The 16,859-nt window shown below is 44.3% G+C and overlaps 3 protein-coding genes across 3 annotated transcripts in view; 1 reads left to right on the plus strand and 2 right to left on the minus strand.

The window, feature by feature from the left end:
- Positions 1-502: 502 nt before the first annotated feature.
- On the minus strand, positions 503-6,225 carry T265_07102 (hypothetical protein; the record flags this gene model as incomplete). Its single annotated transcript, XM_009172545.1, has 4 exons — positions 503-667; positions 3,024-3,112; positions 5,212-5,472; positions 6,150-6,225. The coding sequence occupies 4 exons, from the start codon at positions 6,223-6,225 to the stop codon at positions 503-505; spliced, it is 591 nt and encodes a 196-aa protein (XP_009170809.1).
- Positions 6,226-6,578: 353 nt separating this feature from the next.
- Positions 6,579-11,553, minus strand: T265_07103 (hypothetical protein; the record flags this gene model as incomplete). Its single annotated transcript, XM_009172546.1, has 2 exons — positions 6,579-6,746; positions 11,380-11,553. The coding sequence occupies 2 exons, from the start codon at positions 11,551-11,553 to the stop codon at positions 6,579-6,581; spliced, it is 342 nt and encodes a 113-aa protein (XP_009170810.1).
- A 3,564-nt stretch (positions 11,554-15,117) lies between these two features.
- The window catches only part of T265_07104 (hypothetical protein), a gene marked incomplete at both ends in the record, with an annotated part of 4,390 nt that continues 2,648 nt past the window's right edge, over positions 15,118-16,859 (plus strand). The window contains one exon of the mRNA XM_009172547.1: positions 15,118-15,168. Within this exon, the coding sequence (XP_009170811.1) occupies positions 15,118-15,168 (51 nt within the window). The remainder of the gene's footprint in view (positions 15,169-16,859) is intronic.

A 16,859-nucleotide genomic window follows, 5' to 3' on the forward strand; every position in this document is an offset into this window, starting at 1 on the left:
ATTTTGAAGATATTTGATACAAGATGTACAGCTGTACTGAAACAAAAATCCCGAATTGTCGTCTCCCGTCTTTGACATCAACATGCACTGAATGTGTGTCTGTCGTTTTGTCTGAAAATGAATCTCTATCAACAAATGGATGGCACAGGGAGTTTCGTTTCAAATAATTTCGGCTAACATATTGATGGGGCTGCTGAATAAGGCAAAATCTACTCGGTCGTGGGTGCGTTTTTGGTCGCTTTACATGTGGCAGGGATGCAAGACTCTCCGAAGTGGTATCTTTCAGAGAAGGAATTCACGCATGAAAACGAAGAAGGATAGCGAATATACACTCATTTGCGAACTAATTTAGCTTTGCGAGAGACTCATCTGGAACCCAGTTGAATCGCTCCGTTTGTGATGTTTTCAGGCGACTGAATGTGCTGCATCAGGCCGCCTCATGTTTCAGTCGCCACGATATTTGAAATATCGCCATACATGTATATTTGTAATAATGCACTACTCATAAGATTGCTGAAAACTCCTCGACAGTCCACGACCGGTTTCGCCCTTCTTGGGGCTCATAAGGTAGGCATAACCTTGAGTTTCCGTCAACCTTCTGTTCTACTCGAAACCAAATTGCATGGAATTCGCGCCGTTCGTGGGCTGTCGAGGAGTTTTCAGCAACCTTATGAGTAATGCATTACAAAAGAAGGATAGTTTTTTCCATTTCTTAAATCTCAAGATGGTAAGAAAGAGGGAGAAGCACCACCTATCTGATCGACGCGTCATAGGTTAACCCTATGTCAATTTCTAAGGATTCTAACCCACATTATCGTCATCATCATCATCGACATCATAACATTAGTGTTCAGCAAGATCCTCCGGTGCTTCCGATTTAAGCAAGAATCAAGATGATTCCCCTAAAGATGGTGTTTATCAGATTGCGACCAAGTTGGACCTGATGGTAGACGACTGTGAAAGCAATAGAGACAAGATTGTACAACAGGACTCAACTTTGTGACAAATTCTTTAACGAATTTTAACGTAAATCACTCTAGACAAACCGGACTGCTTGCTTATCTCTTCCACTGTGAAGCTTTTCAATGCAATCCCAGCTGCAAGCACGCTGGAAGAACCCCAAAGGCGGTCATCTACAAGGATTTATCACCCAGTAGTTTAAAACTTGCGTCCAGCGCAATCGCCGGTCAGTTGTATGTGTGCAACAATTGTGAAGAAATAAGATAGCCACTGATAATTATAAACTGACCAGAAAAAAGCCATCGATCACGCTAGGCTGAAGTAGAGGTGGGCCACTGCTACCTGCTGGAGTTGGTAACTGTGTTTCCATTTTCACGCGCAGACTTTGCTTCATGCTCTGCATAACGTAACAAGTGAGCAAGAATTCTAATCCCCAGTCACTGTGAACGTGACTGTGTTTTCGATTGCCTCTTTCAGGTTTGAAGTGACACCATGAACGCCGTAGTCATGCTGAATGTGAGTTCGGCTAGCCGTGAACCAATAATACGGTAGCCAAAGGTTACATCATGATCAAGACAACTTCATCTGCTCGTTAATTATTCCTTCGCTCTAGTTTCAAGACATTTAAGACATGGGGGGCTACTACTGATGGTAAATGTGATGATCAACGCAGAAGGTGCGGAGTGTGTTGTCAACAGTGCCTGGTATTCGGGCGGTCATCGTGTGCGGTGACGTAGCAGAGCTGTTTGAATTCCGACGTCAGCATTGATTTGGCGTTATCATCCTAGGAGTAGTGGGATGGATGGAACGTATTAAGCACCTGTCTGATTTGGGGGCTAAAGTCACTAGGGTCAGAAACCTGACATCTTAACCAGCGAGACAATGATGATGCAGCATTCCCGTTCATTTTCTACGCGCCCAAACTGAGTATGCTGAGCATTAGGCGGCGATATCACCGGAAATTCAGATCAAGTAACCAGACTGTCCCAACTGATTCCACTGTCTCGAGAAACCGCGATGAGTTTAGCATATCTGGAGCCGTAGATTGTCTGACCCATATATCGGATCTGGCATCCAGTTCCTCCTTGGAAGTGTGTCTAAACCCACCAAATCGTGCACGAACGATGGCTCCACGGACAATGGCGGAAAGTTTGTAATCCAACTACCTGATTAACAATACCATCTTATAGTACCTTCATATACTGTTATCATCATACATATATATACTCAGGTAAATAACAAACAAACAAACAAACAAACAAACAAACCAGTTACTTTTCAGCTTGTTGGTGGTCCTCGGAGGATAAAAATGGAAGATTTGAACGTCCAGAAATGCGGTCCTCAAAATATTCAGGTTGGCCGATCAGGAGGACTTACGGCAAGCAGCATGAGTGAGTTACCCATAATCCATTAATAGGATAAGCAGAGACACTTTCATAACTTGTGTCAATTGCTTCGCCGCTCTTCGGAGGAAAATAACGACATTTGTGAGCGATATTCATATCAAATTAAAATTTGGTTGAATCCTGGCCCATTGCAAATGCACACGTCTGTATGTACCAACCATCAGACCGAAAGAGGACCGCATTAGGGAAACGAAATCTTCGGTCTGGAGGAATGTTTGATCCATCTGCCACGGAAAATGCGATTCAATAAGCTATCATTTCGGAAGACTCACTCACAACTTGGTCTCAGGCCTCGTTTATGTGTACAGGATGCCTTTTCTGCAGACTGGTGTTCTGTTTGCACGGTCACACAACTGGATTTGAAGAGCCGTCCTTCCTTTCGACAAGTACACTCACATTCAAATCAATTTGGTTTTCACGAGAGACTCAACCGAATCTCTCGTTTCTATGATGTTCTTCAACTGAATGTGCTGCACACAGGCCACCTTATGTTTCAGTCGCTACGATGTCGGAAATGTCACGTATATTTTCCTAGAGGAAACTACTCACTAGGTCGCTGAAAACCAGTCTCGCCCTTCTTGGGTCCCATCCCGTGGGTGCAGTCTCCAATTTTCCAACAGAGATTCAGTTGAGTCTTCTGTGAAAAACCAAACTGACACGCAAATGAGTCTCTTTGTCGAAAGCTGCCCGATTTGGTTCTACGGTGAAACGTAAGGTTGACGGGAACTGCATCCATCTGATGAGCCCTAAAAAGAACGAAACCGGTCGCGGGATGTTGATCAATCTTCAACCTCTCCGTGAGTAGAACTCTGCCTTCGGTTTCACCGTGTGGATTTGTATGCAAGTCCTCAGTTACACTAATATATATCCTGTTCAGTGAAGATCCAGGGGGAAACAGCGAGACGCAAGAGTTCGAGAGTATTTCCCTCGTCCACCAAATTGAAAATCATTTTGGTGGAAATCAATTCAAACATTTGTTTCTAACATAATCACCTGCTTCTTAGCATGTATTTGTGGTGTATGTTAACCTGATGATAAGCAAACTATCGACCGATTTCTTCACTGATTCAAGTTTTTCATCAATTGGTTACGCTGACGTAGACGATATATGTGCGTCGGGTGATTCGTTCTGATCAACGAGAACCAATAACGATCAGTTATTCAGATGTGATTACATTAGTTTTAATCAAAAGTTTTACAAAAGTTTTAAGTTTTCAAGTTTTAATGCAACTGCAGTTTTGACTTGTGGGTGCAACTTTCAGTCCAATGACGTAAGATGATGATTACGTTGGAATGCTGGTGAGACCGCCTGTACCAGCATGTGTTTCAATGGATCCAGTAGAGTTCTGCCAGCGGTCCTTGCGTGCGGCGTCAAACCAATGCACTGACGCAGTTGGCCAGAGCAGTCCAGGGGTCGATGTGACAGTGGAATTCAACACCACGACCGGTTGCACACACACACGAGTACTGAGTCACAGTTACAGCCATGATAACGCTCACTAAATCGTGTGGTCCACGTGAGGAACTAAACGCGACTAGGATTACTTACGGAAGGTGTAAAGAGGGGTGGACACGGAAACTCGTTTACGCGAGCTCAACAGGTGACAAATACTAGACTTCAGTTACACTTAGAAACGTTGAAACAAGGGTACATATTCATACATATCATACATACATATCATGTTATACATACATACTATATACATGTATATACTATATATATATACCATATATACATATACTATGCATATATACATACTATACATATCATTTTATTCACTCTGAAGCACGTCACAGGTAGATGAGTCTGCTTATGAAAATTAAAGTGGCTGTGTAGTCCGTACATACATTTCCACATTACTCAACATATTTTGCCTTCCCGGAATGATCTGTTTCTGCCCAGAGGAGAATATTCTGCCACGACCTGTGTTAGAATGGACTACCGCACCCGATTAAAAGGGTAGCAAAAATGTGGCAGGCTGCGGCGATCTCTCTCACACGCAGTCGTTTTTATATGTGATGGAAATCTCCCCTGTTTGTTCATCGTGACACCTACCATCGCGTCCGCTTCCTAACTGTGTCACATGGTAATGAAACTTTCGCACGCCTGTTGCCAAGACGAGTGAACAGGTCAACTGCTGTCTGATTAACAAGCAATTTTAACCACATAACTGGTCTTGCATCGGGTGGCAGGGTTCACAACACGTAGTCAGTCGTAGCGTTGATTAGAAAAACTGCACGCAGTGTCAAGCTCGGCCACTATACTAGAGTTCCCGTATCACATAAAAGTCATGAGACCAACTCTTCTGGTGGAAATTTTCCTCGAGAAACACACTGGGTACCGCCAAGAGTGGCCGCGAGCAAAGAGCATTGGAGTCAAACTAGGATTTCAAATATACTGGCCTATCGAGGTCAGAGTAAATCGATAAAGGTGCCTATCAGCTTTCACACGACGGCACGGACCCCTTTAAGGGGTTGCAGAGTCAAAAACACAAAAATCATAAGGTCGTTTGGAGTTCCTAGGATTGTTCACTACTATTTTGTTAAAGTAGTCACTTGGGGGAAAAGATCCTTATTCGCGGACTCAAATTGGGAGTAAGAACACTACAATCCTCCCAGATCGGCCATTTTAGTTGTACTATTCTTTCCTATCTGTAGGAAAATGCTTGAAAGGTATATCAACTATTTCCTTGATCGATTCAAATGAAACAATTTTGAGGTTTATTCAAAGTCTTCTGGGTCTGCATACTGAGAGAACCGGTGTCTTTGGATGACCTTGGCGAAAGGACGAAGGCCGAAATGGTGAAATTGGTGAAATTTGTTTACAAATCCCGAAGACACTTACACCAAATCATTAAACGTAAACATGTGATAAATAAACGTAATCGTTCAGCTGTGACATCCTTTCGGTGCCTAGCTACCATGCCATCCGAAGGAAACTCGAGAGCGGGGATACTCCGAGGTTGCCTAAGTTCAGACAGGGGAAGTCGAGATGCTGAGGTCGGGTTAGAAACATGGAACTTCCGGTCAGTGAATTCGAGCCACTTCGCGCCATCCACGTAAACATGTGGAACTGAGACCATTAGTGCCTCTTTGGAACAGTCTGCTGTATCGGCGAACGAGCGGTGTTTTCCCCATCCATTCAAACAAACAAGGGCAAAAAGGAAAATAACTAAATTCTACATTAGATTCATGACCAGGATTCCACGGAGAGGGTGGAACTAACAAGCAAAGTCTTTATTCAACTTTCCAAACAACGGCGGAATGCGTCACGTGTTCAACAGTCCGATGAGTATCTGGCAGTCCCACTTAGCGCTCAAACTGGAATTCATCGCGGATTTAGAACGACAACTGGTTCAAAAGGAGATCCGTTGACTGCCGGAGAGTATCCGTTGTGACGTGTACTGTCAGCTCACGCTTAAGCATCCAGCCATTTTGGCACTGGTTTTCTGGTTGCTCTATCGATTTGTTCGATTGTAGATGTTTAAAGAAGGTGTATTACCGTGAGATGCGCACTGCTGATGATTCCCAATAAGGATAAAACAGCTGTACAGTGCTTCTCGGCTTTTCAGCATAGATTGGCTTCACTTACAGGACGAAATCCCACAAAAATCCCAAATCTCCTCACACTACCAACAGGTGTATTCCCTATTCTCTCTGGTCAAGTAATCGACAAAGTTTGTATTTCAGAACAGTGGACATGTGGAAAACATTCAGTTTCGTCGACAACGATTTTGCGTCTGGGCAAAGCGTAATATAATGCAGCCTGTAGGCGGTGTACACACCTCTTTCTGAAACTCATCTGATTGGCTGATTTGTAGAAAGATATCAGCTGGGAAGTCTTGCGAAAATTTTTCATAAATGGTTACGTTCCAAAGCTTTCGATAAGGTGATTAATAATGCTGCATATCGTGGAGTTCACGGGATGTGTATTGTTCACACCACTCTCGTTTGAACAGTTGTCCTCCTGTCCTGGCGCAATTATTCTGGTGAATCCACACCAAAGGGGGGGGGGGGGCGAAGCACTGGACTCGAGTTTCGCTCTTATTAGAGCTCATCAGCAGTGCATATCTAATGGCCGTGCAGGGATTTGAACCCCGGACATCTGACGTGCGAGGCGAGCGTGTAACCAATACTCCACCAGTGCATGTGTCGGGCATACCAATCACATTGCTCAAGAGTGAACATGTTCGCCAGTTCAGACATGAGAATTCAAATGCGTCCAACGTGCGCTGGTGGAACAGTGGTTACGCGCTCGCTTCGCACGTCAGATTTCCGGAGTTCGAACCCCAGCACGGCCATTGGATATCCACTGCTGATGAGCTCTAATAAGACCGAAACCCGAGTCCAGTGCTTCCCCTCCTTTGGTATCAATGATGTCTTTGCAACAAAACAGACAATAACGTGTACCGCAAGTTGGACTGACTATCTCTCAATAACGAACTGAGTTGGTTGCGGGTGAAAACTTTATAAGAAGATCTGCTACAAACTGAATTCGAAATAGGTCATTCTGAGGCGCACATTCAGGATTGCAACTTATTGAATTAAGCAAGTGATTTCAGACTCCCACACTAATGTGAGTTTTTATTCGTAATGTACTACGCATAAAGTTGCTGAAAATCCGTCGACACCCCACGACCGGTTCCGCCCTTCTTGGGGCTCATCAGGTAGGTGTAGTCCCCGGGTTTTCGTCAACCTTATGTTCTACTTGATACCAAGTTGCACGGAATTCACTCATTTGCAAACTAATTTGGTTTTGCGAGAGACTCACCTGGAACCCAGCTGAATCTCTCCGTTTGTGATGCTTCCAGACAACTGAATGTGCTGCACCAGGCCGCCTCATGTTTCAGTCGCTACGATATTCGCGATATCGCGATACATGTACATTCGTGCTGCACTATTCAGCTGGGTTCCAGATGAGTGTCTCGCAAAACCAAACTAGTTTGCAACTGAATGTATTTCGCTAAGAGGATTTTAGTTCGCACGGCATATAGTTAACTTAACGCTTCGTCTGCGGTCTCACCAACCTCACCGCTTGGACTGAATCAGTCAACAACGCAAGCGGTCCTGATTTATGGGTGCGATAGTTTTGTTTCTTGGACGGAGGAGCCCAAACGCTAACTGGGAGTTGCCGTGTTTTTTCCTGTGGGGGGTTAGCTTATCGATCAATATTCGTTCATTTCTACACCCATATTGCCTGAAATATCCGTGTGAAGATAAAATAATCCGGTCCTCGCTACCGGATGTTTGACATTTCTTCAAATACCGGTCCAAAGGTTCAAACTAACTTCATTTTCGAAAAACAAACGAGCCAGGGTGTGGGGAGTGATTTTAGAATGCCAGAAATTCCCTGCTATGGAATTCTCGCAGCAGACAGGAAACCTCATGACACTCAAGAGGAAATTCCAGATAAAAAGCATGACATTCAACGTGGGTTTTATAAGGTTCGAAGTCCACTGTTCTGTCGTCGGATCGCGCTCTACAACCGTCCTATCAAAACTGCAGGAAACCAAAGCGAAGATTCTAATCGTGACACCGGTGGGTAGGTCACTGGTAGGTGTATATGCATTGATCTGAGAAATATGTCTGGTCGCAGACGTAGTTACCACAGCGTGAAGATCGAACAATACACAGTTTTGGGTTTGGAAATCCGAGACGCGATATTTCAGCTCCCAGTGTATCGCTTAACTAAGTTTGAATCTCTCTTCCGCTTGGTTCCTGTAACTTGCTCGTACTGGTTTACCACTCAATGAATGCCGCAAGCATGGTCCTGAATTTCGACGGCACTGAACGTCAGTAGGATGAATTTGTTGTACAGAAAACCAACCATCGTTGTTTGTGAGAGAGCCCTTAGTTGATTAAATCAAAATTTCTTGTCGAGAGCTGCTCACTCAGTGGACCAGCGTGCATGAGCCCGCAAGCAGACTGAGGTTGCGTGTCGATTGTTTGTTGATCTACGTGAAAACATACGAAATGAAGTATCATCCCATGCAGGCTAGTTGTATTACAATCGATTCTTCCAAAATTTACTCGAGACCTAAAGAGGCTACCTACATTCATGAGCACCAATCTCTCCCGAAACATCATTGGTCACGTGATTTGGCCTAAAAGAATATAGTTTATTCTTCGTTTGTCAATTCTTTAGCGTGCAGGATCAATTATGGTTCAAAGTATCGATTTGGAGAGAAAAATACCGTTTTGATCATTCGTGGTCAAATCGACAGTCGAATCCGTTCAGTTTTTTTTGCGACTCAGATTTCAGTTTTTTTTGCGATTCAGATTGGGCAGTATCTGGATTACTGATGTCTTCTCGATGCCGCGGGTTTCTAGACTGCGTACATAAGACGAAAACCGAGCCGCTCTCGATGACCTGAGTTACGAGAGAGACCAAGATCTTTGAATAGCTTGATCAGACGTGTTCCGTAATGAACAAAATACTGTGGCTTACCAGGTTGGGGCAGTGTGAATTTTGGAAGCCTTACTTCGTGAGATGTAGACCGAACGGGAGAACCAAGTTAGCCTGAAGAGATCTTTACAGTACAAATAAGTTATGTGTTCCACTGAATCACAAATTTATATTAGCTGAGTGAACTATGTGCACACCAACGTCTTTCTTCACAAGCTTGTGTGTAACCTTCCGGTTTGGTCTACTCGTTGCAGTACGCGTCGACCACCGTCATTACACTTGATCAAGCAAAATTTGACCCCTATTCCATGAAGTGCGTTGGAGCAAAGCGTCTTCCACTGTGGCTTCCAGTAATCCTAGCCCGTTGGACACGTGACCCTTGTTTGGAGGGGAATTATGGGTAAAAGCCAGTTTGTTGAAATTCAACGTGGAGACAGACTACATGGAACCAACGAATAGAACCCCTAAGAACAAGGATCCGGCACATCTGGCTGTGTTAGACATGCAATCTTGCACCCTTAATTAAACTCTTAGGCGTGAAGTATCACGAGTATCTTTGTCCTGGCTGTGGACAAGAGAAGGTCAGCCGATTTCCATATTCCCATATGCATCTGTGGTGAGTTTGAAAGTCCGTTTACCGCAACCAACATGTGTTCCATAAGACAGAATGCAATTAGACAGATCTATCGTACTTTCCTTAGCCCAAAGTTATTCCGGAGATGAGCCTTAATATCTACGTTCGCCGAAATCTTAGGTTTCTTTGTACAGGATCTCAGTAGGCGGCTTCCGAACAGTGTAGAGTATTCATTCCGGCTCGCCTTCAAAACGAAACAAATTTTTACCACTTTTTGTTGTTACTTCACAGTTAGAGCAACAGTAAGTCCTCACAGCTACGATGTTGAACAGTGACCAGGGAAATAAAAAGGCGTAGAATGTGGTCGGCCGAATGGCCAAACCGCGCTTCAGTACACTCACCAGAGTTCACAAAAGCCATAGTGCGACTTCTCTCGTTTGGCGGGACCCAACGACCCACTAAGCAACTCACCGTCGGAAGGATAACACCCTGGAAAATAAAATAGTTCGCATGAGCGTTTCGAAGAAGAAAACAAATTGAAACGCAAATCACTCGTTCGTGAATTTATCCAATATTTGGATGAAATACATGGATCGATGATCACACTGATTTATGAGATCAGAGTTTCGTTACGAACAATCTTTTAGCTTATTTTGAGATGAGACAAAACGGCGATTTTGAGAATGTCACGAATAGGGTAGCGAAACAAAAAGACACAAGTATTTGTGGGTTGCAAGTGCCAGAAGGTTATATGAAGACACAAAACAATCTTATGGTAGTTCCCAGTGCTGACAGACCATACATTTGGTCAAACTTTGTGCAACGTTTTTTGTGGCTGAGATCCTCCAAAGATATCAATTTTTCTTTAAAAAAATAATTTAAGAACCATCTGTTTTGCTCATTCTGCGATAGTTTAAAGTCCGAATTCCGACAGGCACCGGTGAAAATTTCATCATCCTCAAGGGGCACTCCTTCGAGTTCTATACAGGTCTCAGGTGTTATCATTTTGAGTGGTTGAACGTTTTCACCTAAATGGTAACCGTTCCCCTTGGGAATGCTCTTCAAGTGCCGCTAAAGTTCATTTTGTTCTTTTGTTCACACAATGATAACCGGTCTAATGAAAAGAGTGAACTGTCTACGAAAAATAACGGCCGAGACACTCAGTCCAAGCAAAAAGCTGTCAGTTTTTGTCCACGAAGTTTGAGTCCCGTTATCTCAGTCGCTCTGGTGTCGAATTTGCGAAACATGCAGACTTCGCGATAAGTTCCCGACTATACTCACGCTTTGAATATCCACGTGTTTCAGCTCCGAACCGTTTAGGTAAGAATCTGAAGTTTGAACGCATCGATGAAGCTTTTGTATGATGGTATCATGACGTCGAAATAACATGTCTCAAGTTTTCGTGGCCGGCATGGACGTTGCCAGAAGGCTACTGAATATAGCGGTATAAGCTGAATTAGTAGCCTCCGTCTAAAGCATCCCGTCGTGGTTCTTTCCATCGGGTGTTTCTTTCGGTTTCTGAGTAACATGCCATAGCAATCCAAAGTTTTCAACAAACTGTCAGTCACTAGGCATCACAGAATACTACTGAACGAATCAAGTGACTTAACGTCATGCTCGCGCAGTAAGGTGGCGTGTTTATTTATTCGTTCATCTTCCTGAATTTCAAGCATGGATTACAATTGCAAACCACTTAGTGAATCGTAACTAATACACCCATTTACCTCAAGTTTTATGCTACTGATTTGGGTGTCACATGGAGTGGCATGCTTTTCAGGCCCCTCCTCATTCCGATAGCAGTCCTTCGACGGGCACATTCGATGAGCTTACAGTCCACTGCCACTGGGCTCTCATTCAAGCCTTCCTGTCATTCTGCTGGCTGATGTGCGTCCTGATAAACTTCGCTAACTAAATCGATCGATAAAATTCATCCACGACAGTGTCATTCATCATCATTCATCATCGTTCAGGTCTAGCACCCTTCCGTTACCTAGCTACCATGCCAACCGGAGGAAGCACGAGGGCCGGGATACTGGTTGACTAAGTCTAGACAGGGGAAATCGAGAGGCAGGTGTTGGTTTCGAACCACGGACATTCAGGTCAGTGGATTCGTACTCTAACCACTTCAGCCATCTCGCCCCCAACAAGGGTGTCACTCGCACATTATACCTGTCTTCAAATCCAGTTGCCACTATATTGCTAAACATCAGCGTGGATCTCAACTCTGGGATTATTGGTTCGGCCTACCGAAATTTCCTTCGGCAGATCCTTCACGTCGTTTCCTGTGATTTCACTGCCTCAACAGCGCCTTGATTTTCTTCTGGCTAGTCCTTTGAACGGGAGTGGGATAGCTCGGTGATTCAGGCGCTGATCGGAAGGTTCGAATCCAACCCCTCGATCTAGACCACTTCTACCTAGGCTTGGGCAAACTGGCAGTATCTGGACACTCGCGCTACCTTCGAATAGCACGATAGCTAGGCATCAAAAGGGTGGTGCACCCCTTATCCAATATTTCCAGCTTCTTTTCTGAACCAGAGATTCTCTCTTCCTTGTAGTGTTTTCTGGGGGGCTCACAGGGAAGTCATCAACGAAAAGACATATCAACGCGCAAAGGTTATTTATCTACAACCAGTGGATAACTGTAGGATGTTACGTACCTGAGCCAATCCTTGTAGTATTCTGGTTACGATTAGAAGGTATGGGCTGATTGATGCTGCACTGGGGATCAGAAGATCCAGAAAGGAACAGACGAGGATGCTTGTGAGGCCGACCCATCGGGGACCGAAATGAAAGGAAAATAGGCCACCTGTAGGCGAGGGTTGGAAGGTTATCATGACACTGCTTTACAGCCATGTCAACGAACAGGAAATCGTGAGCGAAGCAGGATATTTCCATATTAGACTTTCGAACACGAAGCAATAGGATAAATCAAGTCAGCTGGCATCTGTACCTTGTTGGAATTTAATCTTACCAGCGAATAGACTTTGAGCTAGAGGGCTGAAAAGAACTGTCTGGTATTTCATCCCTGCTGAGGTTTATCTCGTGGGTTTGTGTCTTAGGTCCTGCGGTCAACTGGAAATTGCCGTGTTTCACCAACAAGTAGAAAGATTATTTTTCATCTGGAACTAGTGAGGTTTACGCAAAGCAATTTAAGAAACTGCTCTCAATTCAGATTGACTGTTTGTATGCGCTCCCAGAAGGTTCTCCACCAGTTTAAAAGTTCTCGCATCATATGTCTGAATTGAGTGGTTTTAATTTCCAAATTAGTTTGCGGAAACTTATTTCCGACAAGTTTGTGAAATTTTGTTGCTTTCTACCCTAACTGAGCTTTCGAACTATGCTCGTAACAAACTACTCATAAAGTTGCTGAAAATTATTCTCCATGAATTCATCTTACCATTAGTGCCGATACTAGTGTAACGGTGGATACTACTGATGAGGCATGTGGGTAGTGTGTTTCTTCGGAAATCTGCTTCGCGTCTTTTGGAAAGTGAGATCACGTTCACCCGTTCAGACGTGAGAATTCAGATGCGTCCAACGTGCGCTGGTGGAATAGTGGTAACACGTTCGCCTCGCATATTGAGCAACAATCAATGAATATCCAGGAAAGTTCAGAAAGACGCGTCCAAGGAGAAGATGGATATTCAGTTTTTGTACACAAGATGCCAATGAGAGTTCGGGTTTCCTGTCCAATAGACTGTAACTGTTCAGTTGGTGTTTTCTAATGGACATCTCTGCAGCGAAGGCCTTCTTCCTTTCACAGGTATTCTCCAGCACGTGTGTATGTATCACTGACCTACTTACCCTTGCTTGTCCATGCATCATTTGGTCGACCAGTCATAACGTGTTCTATCGTGAATTCGTTGTGGTTGCGTCGCCAATCAGAATCACCAAACTGGACTTGCACGTGATGGCCGTAACTCATGCTGCCGAGCCAACATTCCGCTTGTAGTTGTCTGACCTGTCGACCTTGGCACTGCACTGTTCTGCTGCGCACGAAAGCGGAAAACTGAAGCTTTTTGTGTAGTTTCGCTCACCTTTCTGCAAACATTACCGTATACTTTCGAAGCTACTACACCTGTTTGATATTCGCGATCTGGACTCAAAGTTCCATATCGGGAACCTCAACAGACGATGTTGTCCTCATTCGATGACGAAACGTATGCAAGTCGGTTGCCAAGCTTGTCAAACAGATCAACCGCTTTCTGAATGACAGCCACTACGCACAGATGGTTTTAGAAATGCAGTAGTAAAGCTGAAATTACAACGGGTCTAGCAATGCTATGTGTATCTCCTGAACGCCCAATACACTTGATTGTCCATTATACGTCGGTTGGACCACGTTCTTGTTGTTTCCATGTCTAGCTTTACGGGTTTTGAAAGCATAAACACTAACTTCCAGCTGCCAGAGTAGGACGCGATCGACTTTGGTAGCGAAATCATTCGCTAGACTGGTCTTTTGAGGGCAGCACGCTGGGCTTTGAACAGTACACTGCAGTTTCCAGTGATGTGTAATAAATACAGAAAAAATTGGAAATGTAGATTGGCTGGTTAACCGATTAGATTCGATAGATATAACACCTTTACGAAGTCCGGTGATTGGATACTTTACTCGGGATGTCTGTCCAAGGCCCCCATAAAGTTGACAGGATCGCAACGTGATCCAGTCATTTGAAGGCTAATACGTTATCGTATGCGCCCGCGATGTCATGGTGGAATTAGCACTCTATGAGTAACATGAGGTTTATTGACAGCGGATAATTGGGGATGCGCATACCCAGTTGGTTGTGAATAGAAAGAAACACGTTTTTTGGACAAATTTTGGATCTTTTCCATATAAGCCCCGCCACCAATGCATAAAGTGCGTGTGCGAAAAGTTAGATCCCGCCCCTTTTGCCAGCTCCAATTTACTTTCCGCACACNNNCATAAAGTGCGTGTGCGAAAAGTTAGATCCCGCCACTTTTGCCAGCTCCAATTTACTTTCCGCACACAACCTTGACCGATCCACATCGAGGCTTATTTTGTGCAAAAAGTTTCTCCGTTCGGACGTAGAACCTTAAATGAACATTCTGACGCTTTCAACTATCGTTCTTGACAAGGAAAAGCCAATACGTTTTTGCAAAGCCACGGAGTGATCCATCAGCAACAGTTATGCAACAATGGCCATCAAATGACACTTTCAACTGTTTCTGACAGATGGAAGTGTAATACCCGACAGTGTCGCCTAGAAATCGGTCTTCGAATGGGAACTTGGTTGGAGCGGTCTAGGATGGAGTTTAGGACAGTAATACTATTCATTTATTGCTGGGACAAACATTTGGCAAAGATCAAGTTCTGCTCAGAGGAATTATCTATTATCCACACGACCGGTGTTGACTGGAAGAGCTTTCTTCGCGAAGTTTGCACCTGGCGGCTTTTGCAAACTCCAACAGTTATCGGCGGCCCAGGTCTACACGTCGAGATCGAGAAAAAGCTAATATCTGGCCGCGCAGGGCGAGTCCTTCCCCAGCANGGGATCCGCCGGGACACTAAAGAGGTGTTCATGTATGTAATGCCAGATCTAACTGCAGCCACTTTGATGGACACAATCCAGGCGTGCATCGCTCCCGGCTCAGACATCAGCTCCGATATGTGGGTATCATACCAAGGAACTGAACGATTATTTGACATGAATTATGCTGATGAAACGGTTAATCATACCGAAGACTCTGTGTACCCAACGACTGGAGATCACACACAAACCATCGAATCTCTCTGACACGTCTACAAGATGCAGAGTAAACGCCAATGCGGCACACACCGATCTTTAGTGGAGGCAAAGGTACCGAAAAACGGACCTTTTCATGCAAATTATTAACGACATGTCCCACTTTCACCCTCTTCGATAAAAACTAAAAGTGCAAATTTCATATCCTCTCTTTCGTAATCTTTTTCGTGTGGTGGGGGTTAATTTTTTGGCGGGGCTAATCTGGAAAAGATCCCAAATTTTCTCCTCACTGCTCTTTTTCCGAGTGGGCAATGTGGGGCTCTGTAGCGTCCAAAAAACACTCGAAAGTTTTGAGTGTCGTTTGACCTGTATATACATCGTACGCATGAAATCAGGTAGCGCTGCGCGTACGTGCACGTCAGCGTTTTCAGTGAATCACAAGGATGATCATATCGGAATGACACCTGGTTCCTGTCCTTGAGCTAGCCTGGCCTGTGTTAGTCTAACGTGGTTCTGTGCGTGCAAGACAGATATACAGATGAACAGATCAGTCCGGGTCGAGTCGGTCCACTTGAAACAGAAAAACTAACGTGATTCGTCACTTTCCAACTCATGCGGCTCCTCCACGTCGAAGCCAACTTCGGCACAAACCAAGTGATTGGTCACGCTCGCGTGATACACATTTTCATAGAAAGTGTCCCAGATTGAGCAACAGAGCATGAGGAACATATTTTTTTTTGATTGACAAAACCCCAGGATCTCGTCAGTGGCCGACTCCATCATGAGTAGAGTAGTGGAGTATCGTGCAGTGCGTACGCATGCGGCAGCCTCTCGACTTTTCGCCGTTTTATGATTCGACCTCGTCCTTTACATCGGTCATTGTCCAACACGGTTCAACTTTGCAGCTGTACTACAGACTTCTAGACGGTGGAAATAACGCGATATGAACTGGCGCCTATCGTGGCACCATCTCGGCGGACAAACTGATAGACGTTATTGTCGGGTATATGCATTTCTCGTCTGAATTGAGCCGACCTAACTGGCAGCATCCGAGGCAAATGCAGTTGGACTCATGATTCGCTAATATTGCTGGCCGCCTGGGATTTCCACCAAAAAATAAAACCTACAGTACACGTTCGGCAGTCTTTCAATGTCGTGTTGAATCGAAGACAATGAAACAACTTTCGCCATTCACTATGACCGGCGAATTTTCCAACCGGAAACGTTCCACACACAATGATCACATAAGAGGCAACATGTACATAAGAACTAGAAAGTAACCTATCAGAGAGAAGCAAGAGCTTAATGGCTCGAGGAAAATACGAGTTAGCGAATTCACGTGTCTCTTGGTTCTGGAATCGGGCTGTGAAACATGGCTTTGAGGTCATTTCGCCCAAGATAAGGAACCAAAGAATTCATATTTGCTAGTGTTTTTCGGTGTAAGTACACACCGACGCTGCGAAATGTGATAATCCAGGTCTGATCAAAAAACATTTTCAAGATCGTTCTCCTCTTAGTCAAGCTATTTTCCATAAAAAAAATAATTACCGTCTTTTAAGAGGCTGATTGAAGGCAAGTGCCTTAAGCGCCCCAGTGTCATTATTGTAACCTTTTTGGTGACTTGCCGAAAACGGTACGTGAATGAAACACGATAAGCAGAAATGCAGTAACGAGTGTGGAACTTCGAGCAACCGAGTTGGCAATATAGTCAGATGAGTTAGTCATATGGAACAACGCTTCGTTCAAATTGTATTGAATTGTATCAAGGTGCTCATTTTTGGTCAATTCAGTTAGTTAATTAATTA

This window comes from Opisthorchis viverrini, assembly GCF_000715545.1.
Source record: "Opisthorchis viverrini unplaced genomic scaffold opera_v5_161, whole genome shotgun sequence".
Classification (NCBI taxonomy): domain Eukaryota; kingdom Metazoa; phylum Platyhelminthes; class Trematoda; order Opisthorchiida; family Opisthorchiidae; genus Opisthorchis; species Opisthorchis viverrini.